We start from the raw sequence: 26,219 nt of genomic DNA, 5'->3' as shown, positions 1-26,219 counted from the left end.
GAGTTTGTAATATTATTTCTCTTCATGACCAAAACTGCATAGAGCAGCTTCTGGGCTGCAAGCTGCTACTTCTCAGAGACCTGCTGAGAGTAGTAAGTCTTGTCACGAACGGGTATCCCATGGACGGTTGTTCCCAGCTTCGTTGCGCCTTTTGTTTCCCCCACCCTTCCCCCTTAGTTCTGAGAAATCCAGGAGCAGTGACCTGACATGAACTTAGCCAAGACGATGGCCTATTTCAAGGACCTTCTCCCTGGTCCTAAAGAGACCTCCGCGACACCTAGCGGCAGAAAAAAGCAACTTCACCCATGGTGGCCAGCGAGCTGAGACTACGCTCGTGACACCTGGCAGCGAGTCAGTTCACCACCTCCGTTAGTTCCCCTTTACGCCGCCAGAGCGCAGCGCTACGCCTTATGGGCCTATGCTTCTTCCTCGCGACCTGTAGAAGTCGATTGTTTGTTGCTTCCTGTACCTGCCGGTAGAGACCGCAGCAGTCGCTCTTTGGCGCGAACTACTGAAGTCGTGCGTACAACCACTCGGGCACCTTCGGAAATTTTCGGCCTAGAACCGAACCTTCCCCCTCCTTTGACCTAGGGCCTCACCGCCCGATTTAATTAGGAGCTTTGTCCGCCATTGCGGCACTCAGTCCTCTGACCTCGGCTACTGACCACGTATTCTCGGCGTCCTCTGCGCTAGGAGGCTTTTTGCGGGAATTGCGAATTCGTGTGCAGAAGAGATGTAGTCAGTTGCTCTAAGGGATGTGATCCCATTTTTTCAGTAGTTGGTCAGTAGAAGTAATTAGTTCAAGTCATGTCTCTAATTTTAAAGTTTTAGTATTTTTTTATTTTTTTTTTCTAAATTTTTGGTTTTATTCGCGCATCCGCGACTTCTCGGTCCGCGGCATCCTGATGGCACGAGACACCTAGTGAGCTCCGTACTCTACACCCTGTTTGGTGAGTAATCCGGCCTTTTCCCCCACATTCCCGTTTGTTGGCCTTTTGCGCCGACGGTGTATGACTGTCTGGAAGCAGGTCTAATTCGTTTTGAATTTGACTTGGGTTTCAGACAGGGTCGAAGTGCTGGAGAGACAAATTGCTCCCAGCTCGTGGTCCTGCACCTCCACTGCGGGTCACGTTAGAAGAGATGTTTCCGCGATCCGACATTATCTTTTGAAGACCCGGGTGGTAATGTAAAATCAACACCCCCCCCCCCCCCTTTTCTAGCTACGAACTACATTAATCGAATGAATAGCCTACCAGCGAACAGTGCTTTCCTCAAGAACATGTAGAATGAATATAACTAATTATCGATGTAATCATTGGACGAATAAAATTTTGGTGTGATACTTATAAATTTTTGTTTATGTAATTGTTTGTTGTTAAAGTTGAGTATGTGTTGTTATAATAATATCGGGCCGGCCCATTCTCGAAAAACTTAAATATATTGTTAGTATCATTAAATGGGAAACTTACAAATGCCAAGTCAAATGGAAAACAGAATTCATTATTTACATTTTTAAATAAAACAGGGAACCTATAGACCAAGCTACTTGTGTAGTGTTAATTTATTGATGATATACCTTCTTCCCTTAAACGATCCACCAGCTCCCCAGTTGCTTGTGTCAGGGAGTTCCAAATTGTCTTGTTCTCCACCTCGTGCCACCTCTGGTCAATAACTTTATTTTTCTTATTATTCTTACCCAGCAAGTTTCCAAGGCCTTTTTTAATCAAAATAAAATAATTTCATTTTGAGGCACGAGGGGCGTTACAATTGCCTAGCCAGGCCAATTAAAAGTGTGACAAGTTCATGTATGATGTAATTTACAATTTCCTGTTCTTGGATGGATGAATCAAAATGTGTTCAAATGAGGGCTTTCATTTTTTTTAACACTGGTTTGGCTACTGTTTTTACGTAGAAATGTTCTGGATACGTACTTACTTGATAGGGGTTTTCTTGAGTTCGTTATTGGTCGTCATGGATTCTGGTTGCTGTTTGTTGTTTATGATTTATGGGAGTGTTTTGCACCAATGTGAAGGCTTGCTCATCGAAACTGTTTGGTTTTACTATTGATGACATCACGTGACTCTCACTGTGTCACGTGTAGGCCACTAGTCGACCATCTGTCACCTGGAGTTGTCCAGCATTTTACTTTTTGTTGCTTGAAGATTGTTTGAACATCTGACTGTACACTATTTTCAGAATAATGTTTCATACCCAGATTTTGTTTGATTAGGTTTAGTTATTGCTTTATATCTGATGCTTCCAATCTGGAGTCAAAAACAGTGTCTTGAGAACCTGTGTCTAACTTTTTAGATCATCTACTTTTAGGCATAATGTTTTTACAATTTGAATAAAATCATTTCTTTATTTATACTCAATTAACTTCCTTTGATTTTACTACTTCCTTAAGAAATAGTTTGTAGATATTCATGGAGATGTCATGTGGAAATCTAAAGTAATTTCATTATCACCATGAGGCATTAAAACCACAACAATTTAAGTCGGTCAGTAAGAGACGAATTAATAATTAATATTGTCCTACACTACAGACGCAGAAATGTGATAAACACTTAAAACACTTGAATATCGTAAATTAATAGTGCACTAAAGCACAAACGTATGTTGGCAACAAACACCTGGCCACGACTGACATTTTATAAGAATTCATATACATTTGATAATAAATTCATTATGATTTGACCATATTTTCATGCTGACTTTTCTTTTCAAATAACAAATGGCAATATAGTACATCATAAAGTAAGCATGAACTACACCTTGAGAATTAATTTATTATTTAATTTGCAAGATGTCGAAAGAAACATTAACAAACTTGACATAATTTAAAGAAAATGTGTTTTATATTAATATTCAGATTAATAAGTGAGTGATAAATTTATTTAATTAATGTAGTATCAAAACAAACCACTTCTTTGAGTTAACGTTTTGTATTCAATTGCAACCTACAATTATCAATGTAAGTTATTTGAGAAATTCTTAAATTAAATGTACACAAAGGTCCCTAACACCAAACCTAAAGTTATATAGCTATATTATTAAGCTTAACTTGTTCAGGTATTTATTTTCCACATTCCCTTAGGGTTATCTTCAGAGATTGTACTTAAAAAAACCGAAAGTCATTAGATAACACACTCACTGTGTAGCATTTAAGAACTCCAGGCCTTGACTTCTATCAGCATTTATTCTACTAATTAAAAGTACAAGACCTTATTTATTTTTGTGAATTCATAGTAAACATTTGATTTAGACAGTTAAAGGCCATGGTTATCAATTTAATATCATCCTATATTACTTTTATCAATAGGTATCTTGGAACATTTCTGGGGATTAGTTTATATTGTTTTCATAAAGCCATTTGGGTGTTGTAGACAATGTGAGAAGTAGACAAGTCAGCATACATTACTCACCATGTTCAGTGGGTTAATATCATTTTCTGCTTGTGATACTGGACATGAAGATTCCCCGACAGTCTGCAACAATTCAAAATGCATACTTCATACCCATCTTCCACAATCTTAACCCAAATCTTTGTTAAAGTAAATAAAAAAGGCCTGTTTCTAATCAATATTTATTAATTTATTTTTATCACATGCCCACCAACAGTTGGGAGGCTTCATAGGACAATGTAGTCATTGCAAGAACGTGAGCACTGCTTCCGGCAGGCACTAAGAGCAGGCAGGCACTGCAACAGGTAGGCACAACCCGCAAATAGTCGACATAAACAAACATCCATTACCACATACTTGCAGGGACTATAACAGACAACACAAACTCTTAAATAACTAAGATGGTAATACAAAAAGCAGACAAATATTTACAAATACAAGTGCTTATAATGCTTAATGTATAACAGAAAAACCACATAACAATTAAGATAAATCTTACATTTTATAATATATATGGATGATAAAATATTATGCATAGTGAGTTGTTTAATAAATTGTTACGAACTAATGTGGGGAGAACTGGATTCGTAAGGGATAGTCCAATTAAGTTTTATTACCATTTTATTAATTAATAATATTTACATTACTAATAAAGGATTATACTTAAAAATGTATTATCACCAATCACTCGCACTTAAAAACATCGTCACTTATATCCTCATGGCGTCCTTCTCGAAGGGACGAGAGCAGCTGTGACGTGTCGTGTCATCCTGGGCCGACCTGACGCCCAAAAAGTCCAGAAAGGCGGCGTTTATTTGCTCCGCGTGGCAGCCTCAGGAAATCCGCAGAATTCCCAGGCCCCTTACAGTGTCAATGACAATAGTCAGAGGAGGGACGGTGAGCGGGGAGCGGAGGGGGATGGTTAGCCAGACCCTTGTAATCAGCCAGGCTTGCATGGCATAGTGACGTCAGTGCCTGTGCGGGGCCACTGGCCAGAGTCGCTGGAAGGCTCGCTGAGGTACCTGGTACGCGTCGTGGCTTTGCCTCCTATCACGCATATAACACTGACCCCTCCTTCAACCTGTTTGTCCCGAACAGGTAACGCATCCCTTCCGGGATATTACCTCAATCGGTCCAAATGCATTGAAATGCATTATTCTTTAAGAAATTACATTTTTCTTCTTTAATTAACAAAAATACGTAATTGTTCGACATATAAATTCTCTTTAGGGCATGTTTTCAAATGTTACGACCTAGATTTGGCAAAACAAGGAGAGGCTGACTGTTCTTGAGGAGGCCAACATGGATGGGTCCGAGAAGCTTCCACTTTTTGTAATTGGGAAGGCCAAAAATCCATGATGCTTTTAAGAATGTGAAAACTTTACCTTGTAGGTAAACAAATAAAAAAACAGCATGGATGACTTAACAGTTTATCTCTGCTAATTCCACATCAGTGCTGCAACCCATGGATCAAGGTGTGATCAAACTAAAACAGCATTACCGCAAGAGACTGGTATGCAGACTAATCACAAAAATGAATCACGCAAAAGCCCAACTCTCCACCATACAAAGTGACTATATTAGATGGACTGCATTTCCTTGTGGCTTCTTGGGATTCGTTGGACCCAACCATAATTGCCAACTGCTTCAAGAAGGCAGGCTTTGGAGGTGACATTGTAGCCTCAACTGATGAGGGTGATGAGGGTGTTGATGGTGTTGAGGGTGATGTTGACGATGCGGGTGTATGCAATAATGCATGGAAAAGTTTGCAAGACAAACTAAAAATCACGCGTATTTTTGATGACTATGTTGAAGCTGTCAGTGACGTCCCGTCTTGTGAGTCTCAAGAGTGCTAAAGTGATAGCACGCAGCAGCAACAATGACGTGGATGCAGTAGAAGGCGACGACAAAGATGAAGAGGATTAGGAAAGTGAGGCAAGAGCACCACCAAATCCAACCTGTTCTGATGCCTTAGTCAGTGGCGGCTGGTGCCTTTTGAAAATGGGGGTTCACAGCATTGGGCTCTTTATATAGAGAAACACCGACGCCCCCCCCCCCCCCTCCCTTTTGAAGCGGGGGGTCCGGGGGCCTCCCCCTGGAAACAAATTGGATTTTAAGGTGTAAAATGGTGCTTTTTTGGCATTTTAAATCACATAAATACCAACAATTTTTTCGAACTTATTGTGGGGCGAAAGTGAAGTTTTTACCTCCAAAATAGCCACCGGATATGCCGCTCACACTGATAATAATAGCAAATGTTAAATTATGCAGTGTGAAGTCTTTTTAAAATAAATACAAATGATTACCATAAAATGTAAAGTACACACAATTCTGATACAGTTTGCTAGCAAGAGTGTTATTGATGTGACCAATTTTAAATAAGGTCTATCATTTTATCCATTGTTTTGTTGGTAATTATATATAAATAGATAGGTATATTGTATTTACAACAGCATTACATTTACAATATTTAAATACAGCATTGACTTACAAAATTTGAAGTACCGGTAGTTTATACTTTTCCTTTGAACTTACTTTCCTTAAGCATTAAAATATAATTACAGTCGTACAATAGTAATATAAACATATGGTATTCAAAAATTTAATTTAATTTAATTTTTAATCTTTTTCTTTTACAGAACTTTCTTTGAGCATCACTATATACATCTTAACTTGAAACGAATCTGAACAATTCACTGTAAAATGAGCTGAACAATTCATTTAGCCTAAAAATGAAGTTGAACAATTTACGAACTCTGGTTTTAACACCATAGGAAAACTAAATGTGAGGATATTATTTAGAATATTATTGAAATTGAAATGCTTAAGTGCAGTTCTTATATAATTATATCTATCCTTCTATGTTTTTTAGAAGAAAATAATTCAATGATCATGTCATTAAAAATTTTTTTTTTTTATCATGTCTATTTCTATTGAAAGCATGGCTAACGCACTGAGTCTGTCTTCACACATTGTACTTCTTAAAAATGTTTTTATACTCTTCAGGGTTGAGAAACATCATTCAGCTTCAGCTACAGTCATCGGAACAGTTGAAATAATAAGTAACAATTTGTGTGTTTCCGTAAACGTGGTCTGTAAATTGTTTTCAAGGACATACTGCAGAAACTAGCTGATCCATCCATATCTCGGAAGTCGTGTCGCTTGTAAATTACTGCTAGCTCAGTTTTCAAACGAGCCTTAACTAAGAAAGGATACGTTTTGGTTGTTTGTTCAAGAAGATGAACAGGAAATTGCTTATCATATTCCTGGAAGTTTTCGGAATCAAAAAGGCATATTGCAGAATATTATGTTCTAAAAGAAAACCTCTCCTTTACTTGATTAGTAATCACATCACATACTTCCTTGGCTGCAACAGTTCTATTTACATGAACATCTTCCACTTCTTTTTTTTAGAATGCTGCTCTGGCACCGACATTTCAGTTCGCATTCTCACTTTATCCATATTGTCTCTTTCTTTATCAAATGAAAGTCGAAAACTGTCAACATGTTTCCTGACTTTATCGGCATCGATGCTCTTTTTTTGTAGCTGATTAAACAAAATGTCTACGTGCGGCATTATATTGTGAAAAACTGTCAGCCAAAATACAAACACTGGATCATTAAACATGTGCCTAATAGCTCCCGACTGGTTGATTGTTGTTGACTGCTTGCATGACGACTCAATTTCGTTCATGCATTCAGTCAGTTGTTTTCTGTACTCGTACACCGTGTTAACAGTACGACTCTTAAAAATCCATCTTGTAGAAGAAGCACGAGGAATTCTCCTGCAAACAAAGCCATCAAGAACATCAATTCTCTGTAGTGAGTGGCTAAAGAAGTTAGTTATATCACTCAAATTGGAAAAGAATACACGGACTTGTTGGTTTTGGCTTGTAGATTGTGCCACCATTAAATTCAACTGATGTGCATAACAATGCACGTAATGTGCATATATGTATATAATTTTGTTGAATAATGGCCTGAACACCATTGTGATATCCACTCATTACACTAGCCCTATCATAACTCTGAGATATCAATTTCTCGGGATTATCAACAATACTTTCCAAAACAATGCGAATACATTCTGCGATTGACGCAGCATCATGTCCTGGAGGATTTACAAACTGCCAGAATCGTTCTACTGCTTGCCCGTTAGGTGACACATAGCAAAAAACTATACCCAATTGGAATAAAGATGATATGTCTGTCGTTTCGTCTGCAATCACTGAAACAAAACTTGCACATGAAATTTCTTTTTTGATGTATTCTTGGCAGACTTTAAGCATACAATCTAGCAAATCGTTTTGGATTTCTTTACAAGTTCCTTTGAAAACAGTTGCATTTGCAAGGTGGTCTTTCAAAGATTTCTCTAACTCAGCTGAAAAATTAAATAACCCTCTAAAAATTCCAGGATTAGCAGATTCTTGTGTCTCGTCGTGACCTCGCAGCGCGAGTTCAAGCACCCCGCAAAAGTTTTTACAATCTATAATTTTAGACAAGACATAATGATTTTTTGTAACTTGCTCGTTATGTTGTTTAATGTTCAAACGGTAGGCACAATCAAGTTGTTGGCGAATGTCTAATTTCCCCAAAAGATGAAACTCCAGGATGGAATTCAAATGTGTTTCTGCACTCTCATGCTTCTTTATTTTTTGACTTAAGTGAGACAAATCTGAGACGCCAAAATTTACCCAACTAGATTCACCACTTCCTTTCGCGAAGAGCAGGCAGGGAAATCAATAGGACCGGTTGGTTTCTTCGCATCCACAGATCCACGAGTTTTTCTCATAAATGTCCTGCTTAAATTCTCTCCTGAACTCCCTATTTTTTGACTTAGTCGCCTGCTTTTTTTATTTCGATTTTCCTTTCCAATGATAAATAAGAGAACATCAGTGTTTTTATGTCCGAGACTGTTAACTTACTCAAGGCCATAACGAGTAACTTAACTTAGTAGTTAAAACAAACTATTTAAACATCGCACTAAATGCACTAAAGTAGAACAATAACACGTGACAAACAGCGCTGTCATCATTCTCGAAGAGCAAGCAAAAATGGGAGAAACAGGACAAGAAATGTCACGCCGCGCACAGGATAGTGTTGCGCGCGACTGGACTGTGCTCCTAGGCTGGATTATGGGGAGCTACCCCCACCACGTCACTTCAAGCCAAGCGGCGCGCCGTCGCCCGCCTAGCCACCATCGCACTTGCGATCCCAGCAAGCAAAGCAGCGGCAAGCTGCGCTTACTCTATAGCGGCGGGTTTAGAAAATATTGCTAATGGTTATAAGACCAAATGGGTTGCATTTATTTATTATTCGATGTGTATGACATTTAAGTATTACAGTAGGCGCCTATTTAAATGCGGCGAGGGGGTTTACGTGCGAGTGTGCTCTAATGCAATAACCGCCACTGGCCTTAGTGCATATGGAAAGTCTGCAGAACTTCATTCAAGGAACTGAAAATGTGCCAGACAATATCTGGAATAGTGTCTGGCACACTGAAAATTTCATAATTCAGCAAACCAAGAAGAACTCTAAGCAGACAACACTGGATCATTTTCTCAAAAAATTAATTTAGAATATGTGTTATTGTACTGCTACGAGAAGAGCTTTACTACCCTGCTTTGGGATGTCATAATATTTATATATAGTACAGAGTGAAAATAAGTATAATAGTTAATTATTACTGTTGTGCTTCATGTTGTTACAACAATTATAAAAATTGATAATAATCATAATAATTATTATAAAATTGAGACACAACTTTATAGGTACTATTAACTTTTATTTGGTTAGAAAGAGGTCATGTTAAGCATAATGAAAATACTACAATCAAATGGAAACAAATGAATTTAAATTAAATTGTTCTGTTATAAAATATATAAAATATTTAAACTATTCTGTACTAGGTCCTGACTTTATTTATGTTGTAATTTTTATTGAAATAATTTAATTTTTTTAATATTATTGGTGAAAGCAACATACTTAGGCAGTCCTGGCCTGCAACTATACTTAACTGCCTATGCAATCAAGATTCTAAAATTGGAATCAATTATATTCATCAATACAAGCATAGACAATGGTCGCAGATAAAACTTAATGCCTTAACCAAATGACTTAGTCATATCATGTAGAAACCATAATTCATCCTTGTGTAATGGATGTATTAAAATTTCTAAATAATACACTGATTATTATTAGCACCAAACTTCTACATGCTTGCCTTATAATGGCATCACTCACTTTTTTAAGAGTTCTTAATTTAATTAGTATCAATTTACATTGTTGTGATAAAGCACATATCAATTCCTCCTAGAGGGAGACACGTATACTACACAGAACATAAGAAAACAATAAATAATATTTAATTATTTATCTATCAATATTGATATAAATAAAACAGTTTGTTGTGACAGCTGTGTTATTTTGGCACAGAACTGCCGCTCATGCAAAAGTAACAAGAGAAAATGACACTGCTAGGTCACGTGGTAGTGTTGCTTTTTTTTTTTTTTTGCTTTCTTTTGCACACTTTTGTCAAAGTTCAAACAGTCTGAAATTAGAGTCATTGCTGGGCAACAGAAGGTAATTCCCTGACTTTTCCAGGTTTTCCACACAGATTTTACAAATATTCCAGGGAGATTAGGGTTAAATAAAAAAACACTGTTTTTCATAAAATATATTTATCTTTAAGTTGAATACCAAAAATCAGAAATTGGGCAACTTTGGGATATTACAAACAAATTTAACACATTTTAAAATATGACAGTAAAATATTTGAAGATGAGATCAACATTTCTATGAAATGTAATTTAGTTTAATCAATTACATTACTGCATATATAGAGCTATAAACAACAAATTTCGGAATTGTCAGAATTCTTTGAAGTTTTACAGTCTGGCCCTCTACTTTTGATGAACTGCACTCAGTTGCTCATGAAGACTATCGAGACCTTTCTGGTATTCGATCGCCAGCTTCCTCTTTTTTTCATTCAACTCTTTGATTAAATCTCGTGATCTCTCCCTGTTTTCTGCAATTTTTAACCCATCTTTGTCTTTCTTTTTTTGTTCCTCGAGATGTTTCATGTAACGTAATTGTGCATTGCTCGCTGCGTGAATCATTTTTTTATTTACGCTGATATTTTCGACACTTCCGACACTATTGAGCTCGTCCCATACATGTTTTAAGGGCAATCAATGTACTTTGACTTTAGTTTTCAATTAGACATTCTTTTTTGATGGAGAAACCTCGTTCAACGTTTGCGTTGCCATAAAACAATATGAAGATTCATTGTAAAAAAAAATTTAATTCGTCAGATCCGCTGAACGTCTATATCATTTCCATCCAAAAAGAATCTAATCTGTTTTCTTTTCTTGAAAATGTTTCCAAGTTATCCTTTAAAGCAACGTTGGAGCACAATTCTAGAAAATCTCGTTCGATTTTGTCTGAAGTTCGGCCATCCAATTGTTTCAGATGAACAAAATTTTTGAGAGCCATTTTCAAACGTTGAAAGGAAACTGTCTCCGACTGTATGATAATTTGTGGATCGCAAAATGTCAAAGCCTTTACAATTTTGTACTTGACAGGTGATTTTTTCCAAAATCTTGGATGTCATCTTTTGCAAAATTATCAAGCAGTCACTCCTGAACAGCAATATATCCTTTTGAGACAGGTTCTTCGACTTTCCTATCGCATCTCGAGTAGCGTAACCAAGATCAATCCATTGATGTCAATTAAATTCTCCTTATCGAAAATATCGATTTTTGTGATTGTCTCTTTGTCAAGGATCTCTCGTTTGACGAAATTGCCCATAATTATCCTTAAAAGGTTGGTCATATCCGTGTATAAGAAAGGCACCATGGACTGGTCTTTCTGATATAAAGCCAGTTAAGGTTCAACCTCAGCAGCAAGCGATTCGAAAAACGCTAATTTCGCGCCGATAATGTTGCTGTCTAGATTACGAACAACTGTAGCATACAAATCCGATTTTGGCTCTTTTTCGTCGTGGACTCCTTTTCTATATTCTGCCAAATTGGGCAATATGTTTTAAGCATGTTGAATGACTCCAACATTTTCAAGCCAAAGAACGATGCAGAACTTCTTCGGAAACTCGCGAGATTTCGCAGACCGAATGTAGTACGCCCGACGTGCTGGTACATTCTTGAATATATTGTATGCTGCTCTGAGAAAATCAATTATTTTCCATCCACTTGATTGAATGCCAACTTTAAATGCATTATGCAAAGTGTGAACACCACAACTTCCCATCTCCAACAGCTGCGGATCGTTAGGAGACGTAAATCTTTTTTCAAATTGCTTAAAAACAGAAGATTCACATTGGGACCATCAATCGATACTTGAATCATTTTTTGAGATTAAGTACAGCTAATTCTTGTTTAAAAGCGGCAAGAAGGTCCGTAGTTCTCGTACTGCCAAGAAATGCTGATCCCAAATACCGACATACTGCAGTCATTTTTATATTGCACCAATGACAAACGATCAAATCCATTTTTTCATCTTGGGAAACTTTATTCAATGATTCATAGAATACTGCGAAGTATTCGCTTTCTGCCATTTTGCTCACAACATTTTCTCGATACAACGGTCCCAGTCCATATATGATGATATATGTTAATTTGTTACGCTGAAGTTTATTTTTTGTGCAATTTTTCTGTCAGGAAACATTTTGTGAAATAGCAAAGTAGATTATCCAGCCGCCGACATCGAAAAATGGTTTTTTACAGTATTTAGGGCCCAGAGTATTTCAGCTGTGGTAGTACCATTGAATATATATAATGTATAGAAGTCGCGAGCCCAGGTTAAATTTTCTGGCTGGTTTCGCAGAAGAATTGTTGTAGTAGGAAGCTCCATCGCAGCGATCGCTTCAATCGCTGGGTATCGACAGTGCACGCCCCTAGCCGTCTTAGGACGTATTGCGTTAACCAGCCAGTCACCCTCTCATACACGGGAAGCTGGTATCAGCACCGTTCGGCGATCTTGATGATAAGTATTCCTTACCACTGCCTTCGAGTGCCATGAAACCCCGGGAGAAGACAGTTACTGGGATCACTGTATGGAGGGATTGTGTACCCTAGTAACGTGAAAATTAGCTCCTAAGAACTTTGTATCAGGCCTACAGTCAGTGTTGAGTTTAAAATATTATTTTTAATTTAAAAGTTTAATACCTACTAATTTTAACTTCATTTCGCATTGATAATTTTATAATGTCAAACATTCTGAAGGGTAAGAAATTTGCGTACACGGGTTGTCAGAATGCGAGGATCAGAATACGAGGATCAGTTCACGAGGCACATCATTTTTACGTTTTCCAGTTAAAAATAAGGACAGGGAAGTTGTGAATTATAACTTGCCAATTTTTTTACATTATTTTATCAGTTAGATACTGTGTAAAATAAAAGCTGATGCGATTATGCGAGGAAAGTCCTAATTAATTAATATGAATGAGATTACAACAACCACATATTTTAAATTTCATTATTTTGACTAACACCGAGTGAACGCTAGTTAATTTTCTATGTAAATTTTAATAAACGCAAAGTTTTAGCCAAGTATTATCCACGTCGCCTGTTTCACATAAAATGCATTAGTATTTTTTTGTTTATTACTTTACAATATTAAGATGTTAGTAGCTTAATGATCGCTGTCAAAAAAGTCATGTGGAAAATTTTGCGTTTATTTACCAGAGAACATACTTTGTAAGTGGATTAGTGTAAGAAAAAACATAAGTTCGAACTTTAGTTTTATACAAAAATAAAAACAAAAACATGGTACAAATCGGTCCACACAACCACCTCAGTACTTTTTTTAAGTAGATAAAACTGTTTAAAATACTGTTATTACCTAAGTTATGAACAATCTAAATTCCAAAATATTTTATGTATCCAGCAAAAACATTAATATGGAAGACACTTATATTGAGATTCTAAAAAGTAGGTACTCATTTAAACACGAGGTGTTATAGACTTCTAGCCCAGTCAAAATATATTATGTGCTCAAATTCAATCCTATGTTTATGATTTTGTGTTACAATTGTTCAGTGGTCTGCACGGAATGTCACATCAACAGTCATGATAAATAGGAAATTATAATGTAATTGACATATTTTGGGCAAATGGATGAATCAGTACCACTTGTCGGCTATATGACTGTGTAGTAAGAATCCACCATTAAGAACAAAGTCAGCGTTCTCCAAGTCCAAATTATCCCTTGTCACCTAAAACATGTACAGGGTTGCTTTCTTGGTTTTGCGTATCCCAGCTTCGTCAAAGAGAACTAAATGAAATGGAGCCAACTCATCAGTGGCGTAGCGTGGGTGGGGCGGAGGGGGCGGCCCGCCCCGGGCGGCAGCCCGCGGGGGCGGGTCGCCGGTGAAGCGGGTTGAGATCTGATCTATGATTCATTCATTACATGTGTCAGACACACTATAATGTTACATTTTTATCTAAAATTTTGCGCACCAACTATTTTTTAATATTTATTTAAAAGAAAAACTGCGAAATCACTGACAGAGCTCTTTATAACGTTTGTTTGTTTACATACGAACGGCAACATCGCATCACGCCGCGCCGCCCGGCGCGCGCGAGCCGAGTTGAGCGGCACTCATTATGTTAATTACTCATACAAAATCTTTTGTTTCACGCGTCGGCCCGTGTCGATGCTTCTCTTTCGCACTCATTGAATTTAGTACTACGCATTGTACTGTAAAGTTTGACCTTAACCCAGGGAAAACCAAACAACTTCCGCAAACCGGGACACAGTAAAACTCCTATATTGCCCCGTACCGCGAGCGCAGGTAAACCCAAAAAAATATTAAAACCCAAACTAATAGCAGGCTTAAAAAATACTAATAAGGTTGCGAACAGTGAGAGGAGGCAACAAGTTAAAAAGACGCAAAATTTATATGACAAAATTTAATAAATAAATATATATATATATATATATATATATCATAAAATCGTTTCATCACAAATCGGCGCATCCATCATAAAATACATACCCTATTACTACTTATAAAAAAATAGCTATATAATAATACTAAAAAATTACTTTAACAATTCCTCCAAAATATTATAATTTGATCATATACTTCGGAGCTCCGAAAATTAAATATAATTACCAAAAAGGCATTAAAAATATATAAGAACATATTAATACAAATACAAATATAGATACGCACCGGGCGTATCACCGCTGTAAATACCAATTAACATAGGCGAAATATAGCAAAAAATTGACACACCTTAACATGCAAATAAATATACCAAAAATTTAGCAAATTACAAATTATGGGTTTACAAGCCCTTCTCAGTTAAGTCATTTTCTAACGGTCGACGCCTTTTTTCTTCTAGGTCTGGCAGGGATTGGGTGAAACATGCTGAACGTAAAATTCCAGTTTCAGATTTATTAGTCCGTTAATTTAAATCCCAAAAATCCACAAATTATAGTTTCGCACCAGGGGTCAAAGGGGTCATCGGGGCAGTGGCACGGCTGGCACTTACTTACTTAACATAAATTACATTGAGTTAAGGTACATCTTTTTAAGTTTACGACTGAATTTTTTCCTGCTACTTGAATATAAAACTTCAATAGGGGATGTTTTGTAAATCTAGTAGTAGTCTAGGAATATTTTTTTTTGTTTTTGGATAACTTGATTATTTATGGTACCTGTCATACAAAGAAAACATAATTTTTCATTTAGCTCAAAAATGGCGCCAACGATTTTTCTCAAATTTCTCGTCATTTTATCTTTTAATAACATCTATAACATGGCTTAGTTAGTTTTTACCGGGAAACTCTAAAAAAAGGTAGCTGCCATACAAAATTAATTTTTTTTGTAAATTTTCCTATAAGCCCGGCAAACCGCGCCGTCACCAAAACCACTTTTGTTTTGTGATAGATAAAATACTTATTTTAAATTCGAACGTGTCCTCCGGCCAATATTCATGGGAATACATAACTTATTTTACAGGTACAAGAAAAAGACGTACCTGCCGTCGTAGTTGGAAGTAGTTCTGGTCCCACCACAGAGCAGGGTCAAGACGAAGTCGACTCATCAAAAGTACCTCAAGCATCTAGTCATAAGCCTGCAGAAAAAGTGAATGTTGTCAAAGAAGACATAATTGAAATCGTGCCTTCTGCTCCTGCCAAAATCAAAGATGTGAATCTCGACGATGTAGGTTGCTGGCCTTCTCCTATGACCGACGAAGTAAGAACGCTTCTAGTACGTCGCGGATCTGACTCAGTACAGCACATCGATTCCAAATTTGCCGATGTTGTTCGCTCAGGGACTTCAACGAAAGTCGGTACCCGAAAACTAACCAAAGAGTGGTTCTACAAACCATTATCTAACGGCGAAAAGGTTCTCCGAACATGGATGGTGTACTCGCCTTTGTAGCAATCCTTGTATTGTTTTTCTTGCAAGCTATTTAGCAATTCCGGCTCTAACTTCGTATCTGAAGAAGGATTCAACAAATGGTGGAAGCTAAAGCCAAGAATAGGAGACCATGAAAATAGCCTGGGCCATGAACACGGCTTCTTGAAATGGAAGGAGTTGGAAGTTCGCCTGAACTGTAAAGCAACCATCGATCAGAAACAACAAGAAGTTTTTGAAAGTGAGGAGAAGAAGTGGAGGGATGTACTGTACAGATTGCTGAATATTATCCAGTTCTTAGCCAAACAGAATCTGGCCTTCAGAGGACATCAAGAAGACATTCGAGGAGATGATAGTGGCAATCGCGGGAACTTTCTGGAGTTAGTGCACCTCCTAGCTAAATACGACCCTCTTCTAATGGAACACCTGACAAAGATAAAGCTGGGAGCAAGAGTCTCAGTTTCGTATCTATCAACAGAAACCCAGAATGAATTTATAAACTTACTGGGACAGCAAGTTCGATCCACCATCATCCGTCGTATTCAAGAAGCTAAATATTATTGCGTAATCTTCGACAGTACACCAGACATCTCCCACAATGACCAAATGAGCCAAGTTCTGCGATACGTACATATCGAAGGAGAAAAATTCGCCGTGGTAGAATCTTTCATTGACTTCTACGAACCAAAAGGAAAAAATGCAGAAGATCTCAGCAATGATATAATCGCGAAGATAACATCAGACGGACTGGACATACAGAATCTGAGAGGACAGGCTTATGACAATGCTGCCACAATGTCAGGGATCCACAATGGAGTTCAAGCCCGGATTAAAGCACTGAATCCGAAAGCTATATTCGTTGCATGCACAAACCACTCACTAAACTTGGCTGGGGTACACGCTGATTCTGAATCAGTGGATTCCATGACGTTTTTTGGAACTCTGGAGAAGCTGTTTGCCTTCTTTTCCGCATCAACTGTTCGATGGAACGCTTTGGTTGCCGTCATAGGTCAAGCAGTAAAACGAGTCACTGAAACGCGCTGGAGCGCTAGACATGTAGCTGTCAAGATGCTTAAAAATAAGTTTGAGGTAGTTCTTGAGGTACTGGAACAATTAACAGATTCATCTCAAACTTCCGAAACAAGATCGGGAGCCAGTCTTCTCCTGACAGTCATGCAGTCATTTAACTTCCTAACTTTTCTTGGCTTTTGGGCTGCAGTGCTACCTGAAGTAGATGACGCACAGATTTACCTACAGCAACGAGGACCAAGTGTGGATAAGTGTGCTCAGAAACTCTGCGCTTTGAAAACCCTCTTAGTGGAAAGTAGAGACCGTTTCGTGCAAAAAGCAATTGACTTTGCTAAGACTCTCTGCGAAAAACTCGGAATCGAACTCAAAACGAGAAGAATTCGCAGGAAAAAACGCATGCATGGCGATGAATCTTCTGAAGATGCAGCTTTGTCTCAAGAACAGGAAATCCGTCGAGAGATTATCGCATCATTCGACAAGATCATTCAAGAAATGACGACTCGATTCCAGCAAATTCAAGAAATATCGGACAAGTTCAGATTTTTGATGCCAGCGAAACTTTTGGACAGCAAGTTCGAGTGTGATCTTTCCCATGTATTAGAAGACATCGACAAGGACGAGTTTCAGATGGATCGGAAGCGTCTTCAGCAGTTTGTTGTTGTTGCCTGTTCTGAATCAGAGGAAGATATAAGTGGTTTGGACCACTGGAGCTCATCCAGTTCATTCAAAAACTGAATCTCGGAATTTCGGTTCCAAATATAGTCATCTTGATTCGTATATATTTGACTTTGGCGATTAGTGTTGCAAGTTGTGAGAGAAGTTTTTCGAAGTTGAAGCTAATAAAAAATTACATCAGATCTACTATGAGCTCCGCTAGACTATCAAACTTGGCTATATTGTCGATTGAACAAGAATTGGCTGCTAATATTGATTTTGACAAAGTTATTTCTGACTTCACTGCTCATAAGGCCCGTAGAATCCGCTTGTAAAACCGCTCATCCTATTTTAACTTCAATAAAAGGTACCTCATTGCATGTGAAATTTAATTTTAATTAAGCACCTATAGAATGGGGGCGGCAAAATGGGTCTCCCGCCCCAGGCGCCGAGATGGCACGCTACGCCACTGCAACTCATACTGCATATACATGATCAAGTCATCCTATTTTTCTTCACTTATCGTTATCCTCTGGAAAACTAACAAATGATAAGTAAATGAGCTATCACAATTTAAAGTAATAGTGTAGCTAATATTCACCAGAGGGAGAGCTTGATCTTTTCGTCACAATGCTTGATAAGAATTTTTCCAGCATTACTCTGTATTGATTGCTTGCCAATTACTATAGCATTGAAAAAGGTAACTGTGGCATTCCCTAATAGTCCAGTTGCTATAGACATGATTTGTTGTAATCCAAGAAATGGTGGGTGATTATTTAGCTAAGCAGAGATCTTATATCAATCTGTGGCATCCCTACTTCTTCGAGATTGTCAGAAATCAAGTTGTTCAAAGATATAAAATGAATACATACCACATAACTCTTCAATGATGAGCAGATGCAGTTGCAGTCATCCCCAAGGTCCACTCGCTCAACAAATTATCAGTGAACACTCGTCCTCGTGTGAGGCTTCCAACAATTTTCATGTCACGCATTTAAGTCTGTTCTGTGGCCTGTCTGACCAAATGCTATCACTGCTATCAGTTCTTTTCTTTGAGAAGTAACCCTGATATGCAAAAATGTTGAATTCTGGGGTCATCATAGACTCTAGCTTAAACATGTCTTGTTAAGTAAAGTGACAGCCTTTGGCATACGAGAGGCACGGTTGACAAATATATAGGTCAGTTGCTATAGGAAAAAGGTTTGAGATAAAATTTAAAAAAACTCACTTTTTAAGTGAGACTATCTCAAACAATATTGAAGATATGAAAAAAGTGAAAAGAATCTTTTATAGGATTTTTAATGCTCTTACATTTTTTATTAAAAACATTTTCTTTTAGGGTTAATCATTTACGAGATATTTCTTTAAAAATCAAAAACAAATGCCTTTTTTATTTTTATAATTCTTTCTAGTTTCTGACTCTACCTCACTTCCTATTCATCAGGACTTTTGATTTTAATTCCCCTGGACACTACTAAATACGTGTAAAGTGTAACAAAAATATAGGATTTAAATTGAGTACGAGCAAAATTTTAGCATATTTTGATTGGGCTATTCCTTCATTAGAACTATTGCTAGTTTGAAAGCTTTCAACAAAAATTTCTGACGAATAATCTCAGTCCTGACATATGACAGTTGATTATTCCTCAGCATTTTACATGATCATATTTTTACATATTTCACAGATGCTGAAACAAACATGTACATTTTCTAATGAGTCATTGATTTATTAACCTCCCTCTATACGTGTCAGTGATTGCACATGTGTAAGTCGTTTGGGAAAGCTCGACAATGAAAAATATTTTACTTTAGCTAATGTTTTAAAAAAGAGTACTTAATAATGAGATTATTTCACTTAACGTATAAAACGTATAAGTAACGTATAACTAGGGACAATAAAATAACAGTTTTGTTAAATGTCATTAGATGGCATTGTGCACGTTTCGTATCGTTAAGAATGTACGGAAGTAAAGGTTACAAAATTTTTATACGCAAATGGAAGAGTTTTATATACTGAAATTTAGAATGAAATAATTCTTTGAAATTTATTTTGTACTCTGTTTTCTTTTTGTTTTGTTTTTTAAGTGATATTGAAATTTACTGTGCATATACATATAATATAAAGTAAATACAGCTGTGGTACATGCGAACTTGCATGATTAAAATTTCGCTCAAAATTACTGGGCCTCATGTAGCCACAGTCTGTTTCAATTAAGGTGGCTTTAAATTACATTTATTGCGACAGCTTAAGTCTTTGGCCGCTGAATATTTTACTGTAAAATAAACAAAAATATTTTACACATGATTAGCTTGTCTTGCACTTCATGAATATGTGTTAGTTTTTTCATTGCTTCACAAATTCTTAATGATTCACATAATTCATATGTCAAAGTCTTTAATTTCATTGTACGACCTACTATGATAGGATGATTATGTGGCTTTTTTTACATTGTGTAACACCCCTCGTGCCTCAAAATAGAATTATTTGGAATTAATTAAAAAGAGCCTTGGAAACAAGCTGGATAAAAAAAATAAGTTAAATAAATTGATTTACCAGAGGCGACACGAGGTGGGGAACAAACAAAATTTAGGAGCTTCCTGTAACAAGCAAGGAGGAAGTTGCTGGATCGTTAAAATTAATAAATAAAAAAATACACGATTAACTTGATCTATAGTTTCCCTGTTTTATTTGCCCTTATGAATTATCTTGTTTCCATTATTTTACATACAAACAAAAGGTTTTAACAATTTTCAAAGATCAACAAAAGAAAAACGAAAATGGGCCGGCCCGCGATTTTTTTTAAAACAATTTACATTCTTAGTTTGAAATATAAACATTTGCATTATGAGTTTCACACCCAAAATTGGATGGATCCGATGATTACATTGATAATTAGTTCTGTTCGTTCTACATGCTCTTGAGGAAAACACTGGTCGCTGGTGGGTTGGTCATCCGCTTAAGATAGTTCGTAGCTAGGTAAGGGGGAAATGTTGAATTTACATTACCACCCGGGGTCTTCAAAACGATCACGTCGGGTAGTAGAAATGTTTCTTCTAATGTGACCCACGGAACAGGAAAGGGTAGGGGCCACGAGATGGGAGCATCAGTCTCTCCCTGTCATCGACCCTGTCAAAACAGGGGAGTTGCCCAGCACGCTGCAGTCGTGGAGTCAGCCAGGATCTGGAGCTCGCGAATTGCGCGGCAGGACGCGGATGATTTCTTCATAATGACGATTAAAAGAAAAAAAATTTTGAAGGCAAATAATTAAACTATGCAGACAGACTAATCTACTAGGATAGACTTGAGGGATAGCATCCCTTATACAAGGCGCCTACATAGTCGTTAGCGGTCGGATGAAGTCTTGCCGATTTGCAGATACTCGATGGAGATCTGTCTGCAGACGCGACCCGAGTAGATCTGTGTCGCGGCAAACCGCGTCTCGTAATTAAAAGTGCCCGCCGGCTCTTACAGGGGGAGGGAGGTCTGGGCCGCCGAACGATTCCGAACTTGCCCGAATGCGGGCGAGAGAAAAAACTCTAGCAGGAGTCTTGAAGTTGGCATCACTGGGCGACAGTAGAGAGCTCTGTCGGAGGGGTCTGAGTTGAAAACAATCGACTCGCCCACGGCGTCCATATAACTCAAGGGAAAGCAGGTGCTGCTCTCTGGCGCCCTAGAGGGTAAGCTAGCGGAGAAGTTCGCGACTTGGTCGCTAGGAAGCGCTTGTGATCAGTTTTGGCGCACTCGCTTTTGCGAGAAGACCTTGAGAACGGTCACTGTTGCCCAGGGGGTTACGACCGGTCATTGGTCTTACTTGGAACTGAGAAGGGGGGGGGGGGGGTGAGGTTAAAATGCAACGCTGCTGGGAATCTACGTCCCGTCGTGGCTGCAGAGGAGCGAACATAACACTAATACGTGATGAAAAAAGCCAATCTCAGCTCGTCTCTGCGAACTGGTCGCCTGCAGGCTACAGGCTTGCCTATGCAGTTAGGGTCACGAAGAGAAATGATATTACAGGCTTGAGGCGTGACTGAAGGCGGGGGAAATGGTAAGCTGTCTGCCAGTCAGGGATTAGGCCAGCAAAATATCCGATACGCCGATGGGAAAGGGGCTTCAGAGCACTGAGACAAAGTTTAACTCAGAGGAGTACACCAGACTAACAAATTAAAATCACACTCTAGTAGAGCAAATAAAATTCCCACACAAAAATTTAAAAATCATAATGAAAATTTAAAATATATCGTGTCGAAATTACTAATTAACGGCACAATTGAAAGTTTTTGCGCATGTAAATAAACTCTTCAAACAGCTCTAGAATAAAGAGAAATGTTTTTCGCAAGAGTTTTATACACCAACTTAACTCTAAGTTACTGAGTCTCATTATTTGTAAATTATAAAGATGATAAAATAGTACATATAATCATTTGCTTGTGGTATTTTTTATTTTACTTCCACCCATTTTTAAATTTTTTTTATGTGACTTGTAATGCAATTTAATGGACTATGTTGTATAATGCTCCTGAAGGAGAATTTACAAACCAACCTTACTTCTGAAAAGTATAGGTAGTAAATATTTTTTAAATTTTCTACAAACTTTTTTAAGACCTAGCCATGTTAATAAAATATTAATTTATCACTGCAAAATAATATTCACTGCACGTATGCAAACATAATATGTATGCACAGGTTTACTGTTTAGTTATTTCTTTAACATACAATTTTTTCCCCTGATAAAAACGAGTTTCTTGTGTTGTTATAGCTTACTAAAGTTTTCAATTTTTTATGAATGTATGACTAAGTTCGTGCACATTTTTAAACTGATCAACCATTTATATAACAATATCCAGTATTTTATAATTTCCGCTTTGCATACATTTGGTTGAATTCATATTAAAGTAGATTCTTTGAGGTACTTGAATTAGTTTGGTGAGTAAAATATTTATTTTATATCCAATTGGACCAATTATTATTAAAAATAAATAATTATTACACCATCTGGAATCAAACACCAATGAATTACTGATTTATGTGGCTGTTTTTAAATACTTGTGTAATATTTCAATAAATTATTTTTTGCTTTCGGTTCTTTTAACTAAATACATTTGTGTTAAATATATTTACGCATCTTTTTGACGAGCATAACCACTGCTGCGCTGCGCTGGCCCTCCACACAGCAACGGAAACAAAATACAAAAGATTGAGAGAGAGAGAGAGAGAGAGAGAGAGAGAGAGAGAGAGAGAGAGATAATATACGTGCGTGACCTTGAGACAAGTGATACTATAGCGCTCTAGCGTGGGAGACATTAACTACGATTGCCTTCTTTTTGAAAGCAGAGCTGTCTGGCGGGGGAGCTTCCAACTACCTCAGTTTGGATTCCAAAACCGGCAGAATAAATTGTATCCCCTCGCGACTTCTATACGTTATATACATTCAATGGTAGTACTGTCCTTGAGCAACAATGGATTCAAATTCGAAGAAGCCACCTTCGACAATGGATGTTCACATACGGTACTTTGATTCTCATTACAGTAAACTCTCGCCAGTCCGTGGCCCGAGAATCCGAAGTTCTCAGAAATCCGGGGTATTTCCGAAGTGACATGATCGTTACTGTTTAGATGTATGTATCACTATTCTCAGTGGATGATAAGAGCGACGCTCACTGATATTTATAGCGCGGTAAAAGGCTCTGAACTGGCGCGCAGTCATCTCGTTCCCGTCAGATAACTGTGAAATTTGAGCGGTGACCGTAACATTATATGGCGGGAAAATAAAGATAAAGGTGTAATGCCTTTTCCTCTGGTGCTTTCAAGAAATTTTTTAACGGTTTTTTACACCTAAAACTTCAAAACCATGCCTTTTAGCCATTTTAACTCCTCTTAATCCGATATAAAAAAAACAGTTGGGCATTAGCAAATTCTTAAATGCTTTTCGTAAACAGACTCCAGTCGGATATTTAGAGTAGGTTGGAAATCGCGTAGGTTTTCCTGAAGCTCTGGGCACCGTGTGTCAGTGTGTGAAACATGTTGCCAGTGACAAGTTTCCTAGCTGTGCGCGGCACACGACTGTAGTTGTCATGCGTCACACGCCGGGAATGCTGGCCGGAGGGAAGGTGAGTATAGTTCATTTGCGGTAAAAATAAATACTCTAACCGCCCTGCTAAATTTTTCCATTAAAGAAATTTTGAAGTTTCAGAGATTTTCCAGCAGAAATAATGTTCTGTAACTAACAAACAAATTGTATCAAAAAATTAACGGTAAATGGCTGCCGTGGGGGGCCTTAAAAAAATGTTCATTTTACCGGGAATGGACTATACAACCTGGCTTTCGTCGCATGCAGTGTGGAGTAGGGGAGGAAGGATGTTGACAGTTTCACACGCAGAAAATGGCTAGAGGGCTGGAGAGAGGGAGAGAGATGGTTTGTTGTCTGGGAGGGAGAGGTAAGCCGTATGACGTCATGCATCCGCTGCCTTTGCAGCCGCCAGCCTGTCTAGACGAGATTCTCGCACTCCCACTTACGTCGCACAAGCTACTGCTGCCGTGTTTTTAAACGGACTGTCCAATTTTTTTTCTCTTCTTATACGAACATTAGTAAGTGCACTATAAACCAACACAAAATATATGCTGCATGTTAAATAATAGCTTTGTATAAGCTTTTATTGTGAGTTTTACCATTTTTTCCCCGATTATTTTTGTTTTGTGCCAAAATTTCAGATTTTTTGATGGTTCTAGTGTACAATTAACTAATGATTTTTTTTTTATTTCTCCCGTTTCTCTTTAGTTTAACTGGACTGGCCGTGTGTCTGTGAGGGAGTGGCCTTGAGTCTCTTGCCAGCTACGTATCGCTTCTCTCTCCTGCCCCTCCTAAATTCACTTCCCCTTATCAAGGGGCTTCCCGTTTCAGCGCACGCCACATTGCTACGCCTAGCTCTTTCACATCAAAGTGCGACTTCGGGTGCCATTAATTTAATTTAAGATGACTTTAAATTACTTTTTACACAATTTACTACCAACTTGAACAAATGGGTGTGTTAAATTTAATCAGGCCAGGCTGTAAATTTTCAGGAAAAAAAATTTCTCGGGTGCTTCATTTACTATGAATGGACTATACTGGTATTGCTTACGTACCATTCTGTTAACTTCTCAAGTGTCTTGTTTATTATGACGTCCTGTGGTAGTATTACATGTTCATTGACTACCATCTTATCTTTTAGAATTTTTTTTTGTATTTTAATGAAAATTTTTCAAAAATCCGAAGTTTTCAAAAATCCGAAGGTCATAAATCCCCGACACCCACGGATTTGCGAGAGTTTACTGTATTATTTATTGTCTGGATTTTTAGTTGAAACATCCAAGTGCCTTGTCACACTCTGATCGGCCTTCTACGGCTCAGTAACTGTACTTTGAGTATAAAATTGGATGTTCGGATTAGAAGTTCATGACGCCATAGCAATGCTATGTTTTCTTCCAGCCATGTGACTTTTCAGTGCTTGTACTCCCATATTACTCAAGATCAAAGTCTTTTTACAGGGAACGCAGAAGGCAAAATGATGGTCATCCTTACACTCTTGTATCCAGGACGAATAGGTATCATCTTTGAGCCAGTCAATATTAAATGCCACCTTAGCCATTGTTGGGTAAATATGTAGTGTACGGATTAGCGCCCAAAAAAATCGTACAAATCTGAAATAACTTTCATTTTATGCTCTTTTACGTCCTCTTTTCATAACCGCTTGCGGAGATAAGAAATTCCAATTAATTTTGGAGATATCGAATTTTTAAATTTTAACTATCGTAAAAAAAATTTATAAAAATCTAAAATAACTTACATTATACGCTGTTTTACGTCCTCTTTTCATTACAGCCTGCGGAGATAAGAAATTCCAATTACTTTTGGAGATATCAAATTTTTAAATTTTAATCACTATACCTGCACATTCACATGGCTTTCATCATTGTTTTTTGTTTACGAGTATCAATTGTTTTTTTTATTGGATAATGTTGTCACGTGATAGTTTGTGATAGGCCAATATTCAAATGAACCAATAGCCCGCCACCAACTTAGGTGAGTTTTTAACGTTTCAAATTTTTATGCTTAAAAAATTACGTTCGTTCCTACTGTTAATCCTTTGTTCCGGTTTGTTAGGTTAGGTCAGCTACATTATAAATACTTTAAAACTAAACAATCATTACAATTAATTTCATTATTTTTAATGTCCGTTCAGTTTCAAAGTATTTATAATGTAGCTGACCTGACCTAATCTACCTTTGTCCCGTTTTGTTAGTTCAGGTCAGTTACATTATAAATACTTAAAACTATACAAGTAAAATAAATTGATATTATTTTTAATTTCCGTTTAATTTGAAGTATTTATAATGTAACTAACCTTACCTAATGGAAAATTTCTGTTATTTAGGCATTCACGCGCACACGACAAAATATAAAATGGCGTCGGTCGAATGATTACATAGGTCTTGTATTGCAAAATAATAACGGCGATATCTCCAAAAGTAATTGGAATTTCTTATCTCCGCAGGCGGTTATGAAAAGAGGACGTAAAAGAGCATATAATAAAAGTTATTTCAGAATTGTACGATTTTTTTTGGCGCTAATCCGTATACTACATATTTACCCATTGTTGTATATTGGACCCTATGAAAACCGAATCATCATAAACATTAATCAAGAAAATTTTGTGAACTTCAATTATATAACTTCATTTGGGAAAATCTGAGTAATATTTAACAA

The 26,219-nt window shown here is 37.4% G+C and overlaps 1 protein-coding gene across 11 annotated transcripts in view; it reads right to left on the bottom strand.

Annotated features, from left to right (window-relative positions):
• The window catches only part of LOC134527901 (holocytochrome c-type synthase), a 52,424-nt gene that overhangs the window by 12,609 nt on the left and 13,596 nt on the right, over positions 1-26,219 (bottom strand). For 6 of the 11 annotated variants that reach the window (XM_063360928.1, XM_063360926.1, XM_063360925.1 and 3 more), the window contains one exon: positions 3,426-3,488. In XM_063360928.1, the coding sequence (XP_063216998.1) occupies positions 3,426-3,488 (63 nt within the window). Of the gene's footprint in view, positions 1-3,425; positions 3,489-3,615; positions 3,701-26,219 lie in introns of all 11 variants that reach the window. The other 5 variants (XM_063360921.1, XM_063360920.1, XM_063360918.1 and 2 more) reach the window with 1 other exon arrangement.

This window comes from Bacillus rossius, chromosome 1 (assembly GCF_032445375.1).
Source record: "Bacillus rossius redtenbacheri isolate Brsri chromosome 1, Brsri_v3, whole genome shotgun sequence".
In the NCBI taxonomy this organism is placed as follows: domain Eukaryota; kingdom Metazoa; phylum Arthropoda; class Insecta; order Phasmatodea; family Bacillidae; genus Bacillus; species Bacillus rossius.
Note: the sequence above shows the minus strand (reverse complement) of the source record. Positions and strands in the feature narration are given on the sequence as shown.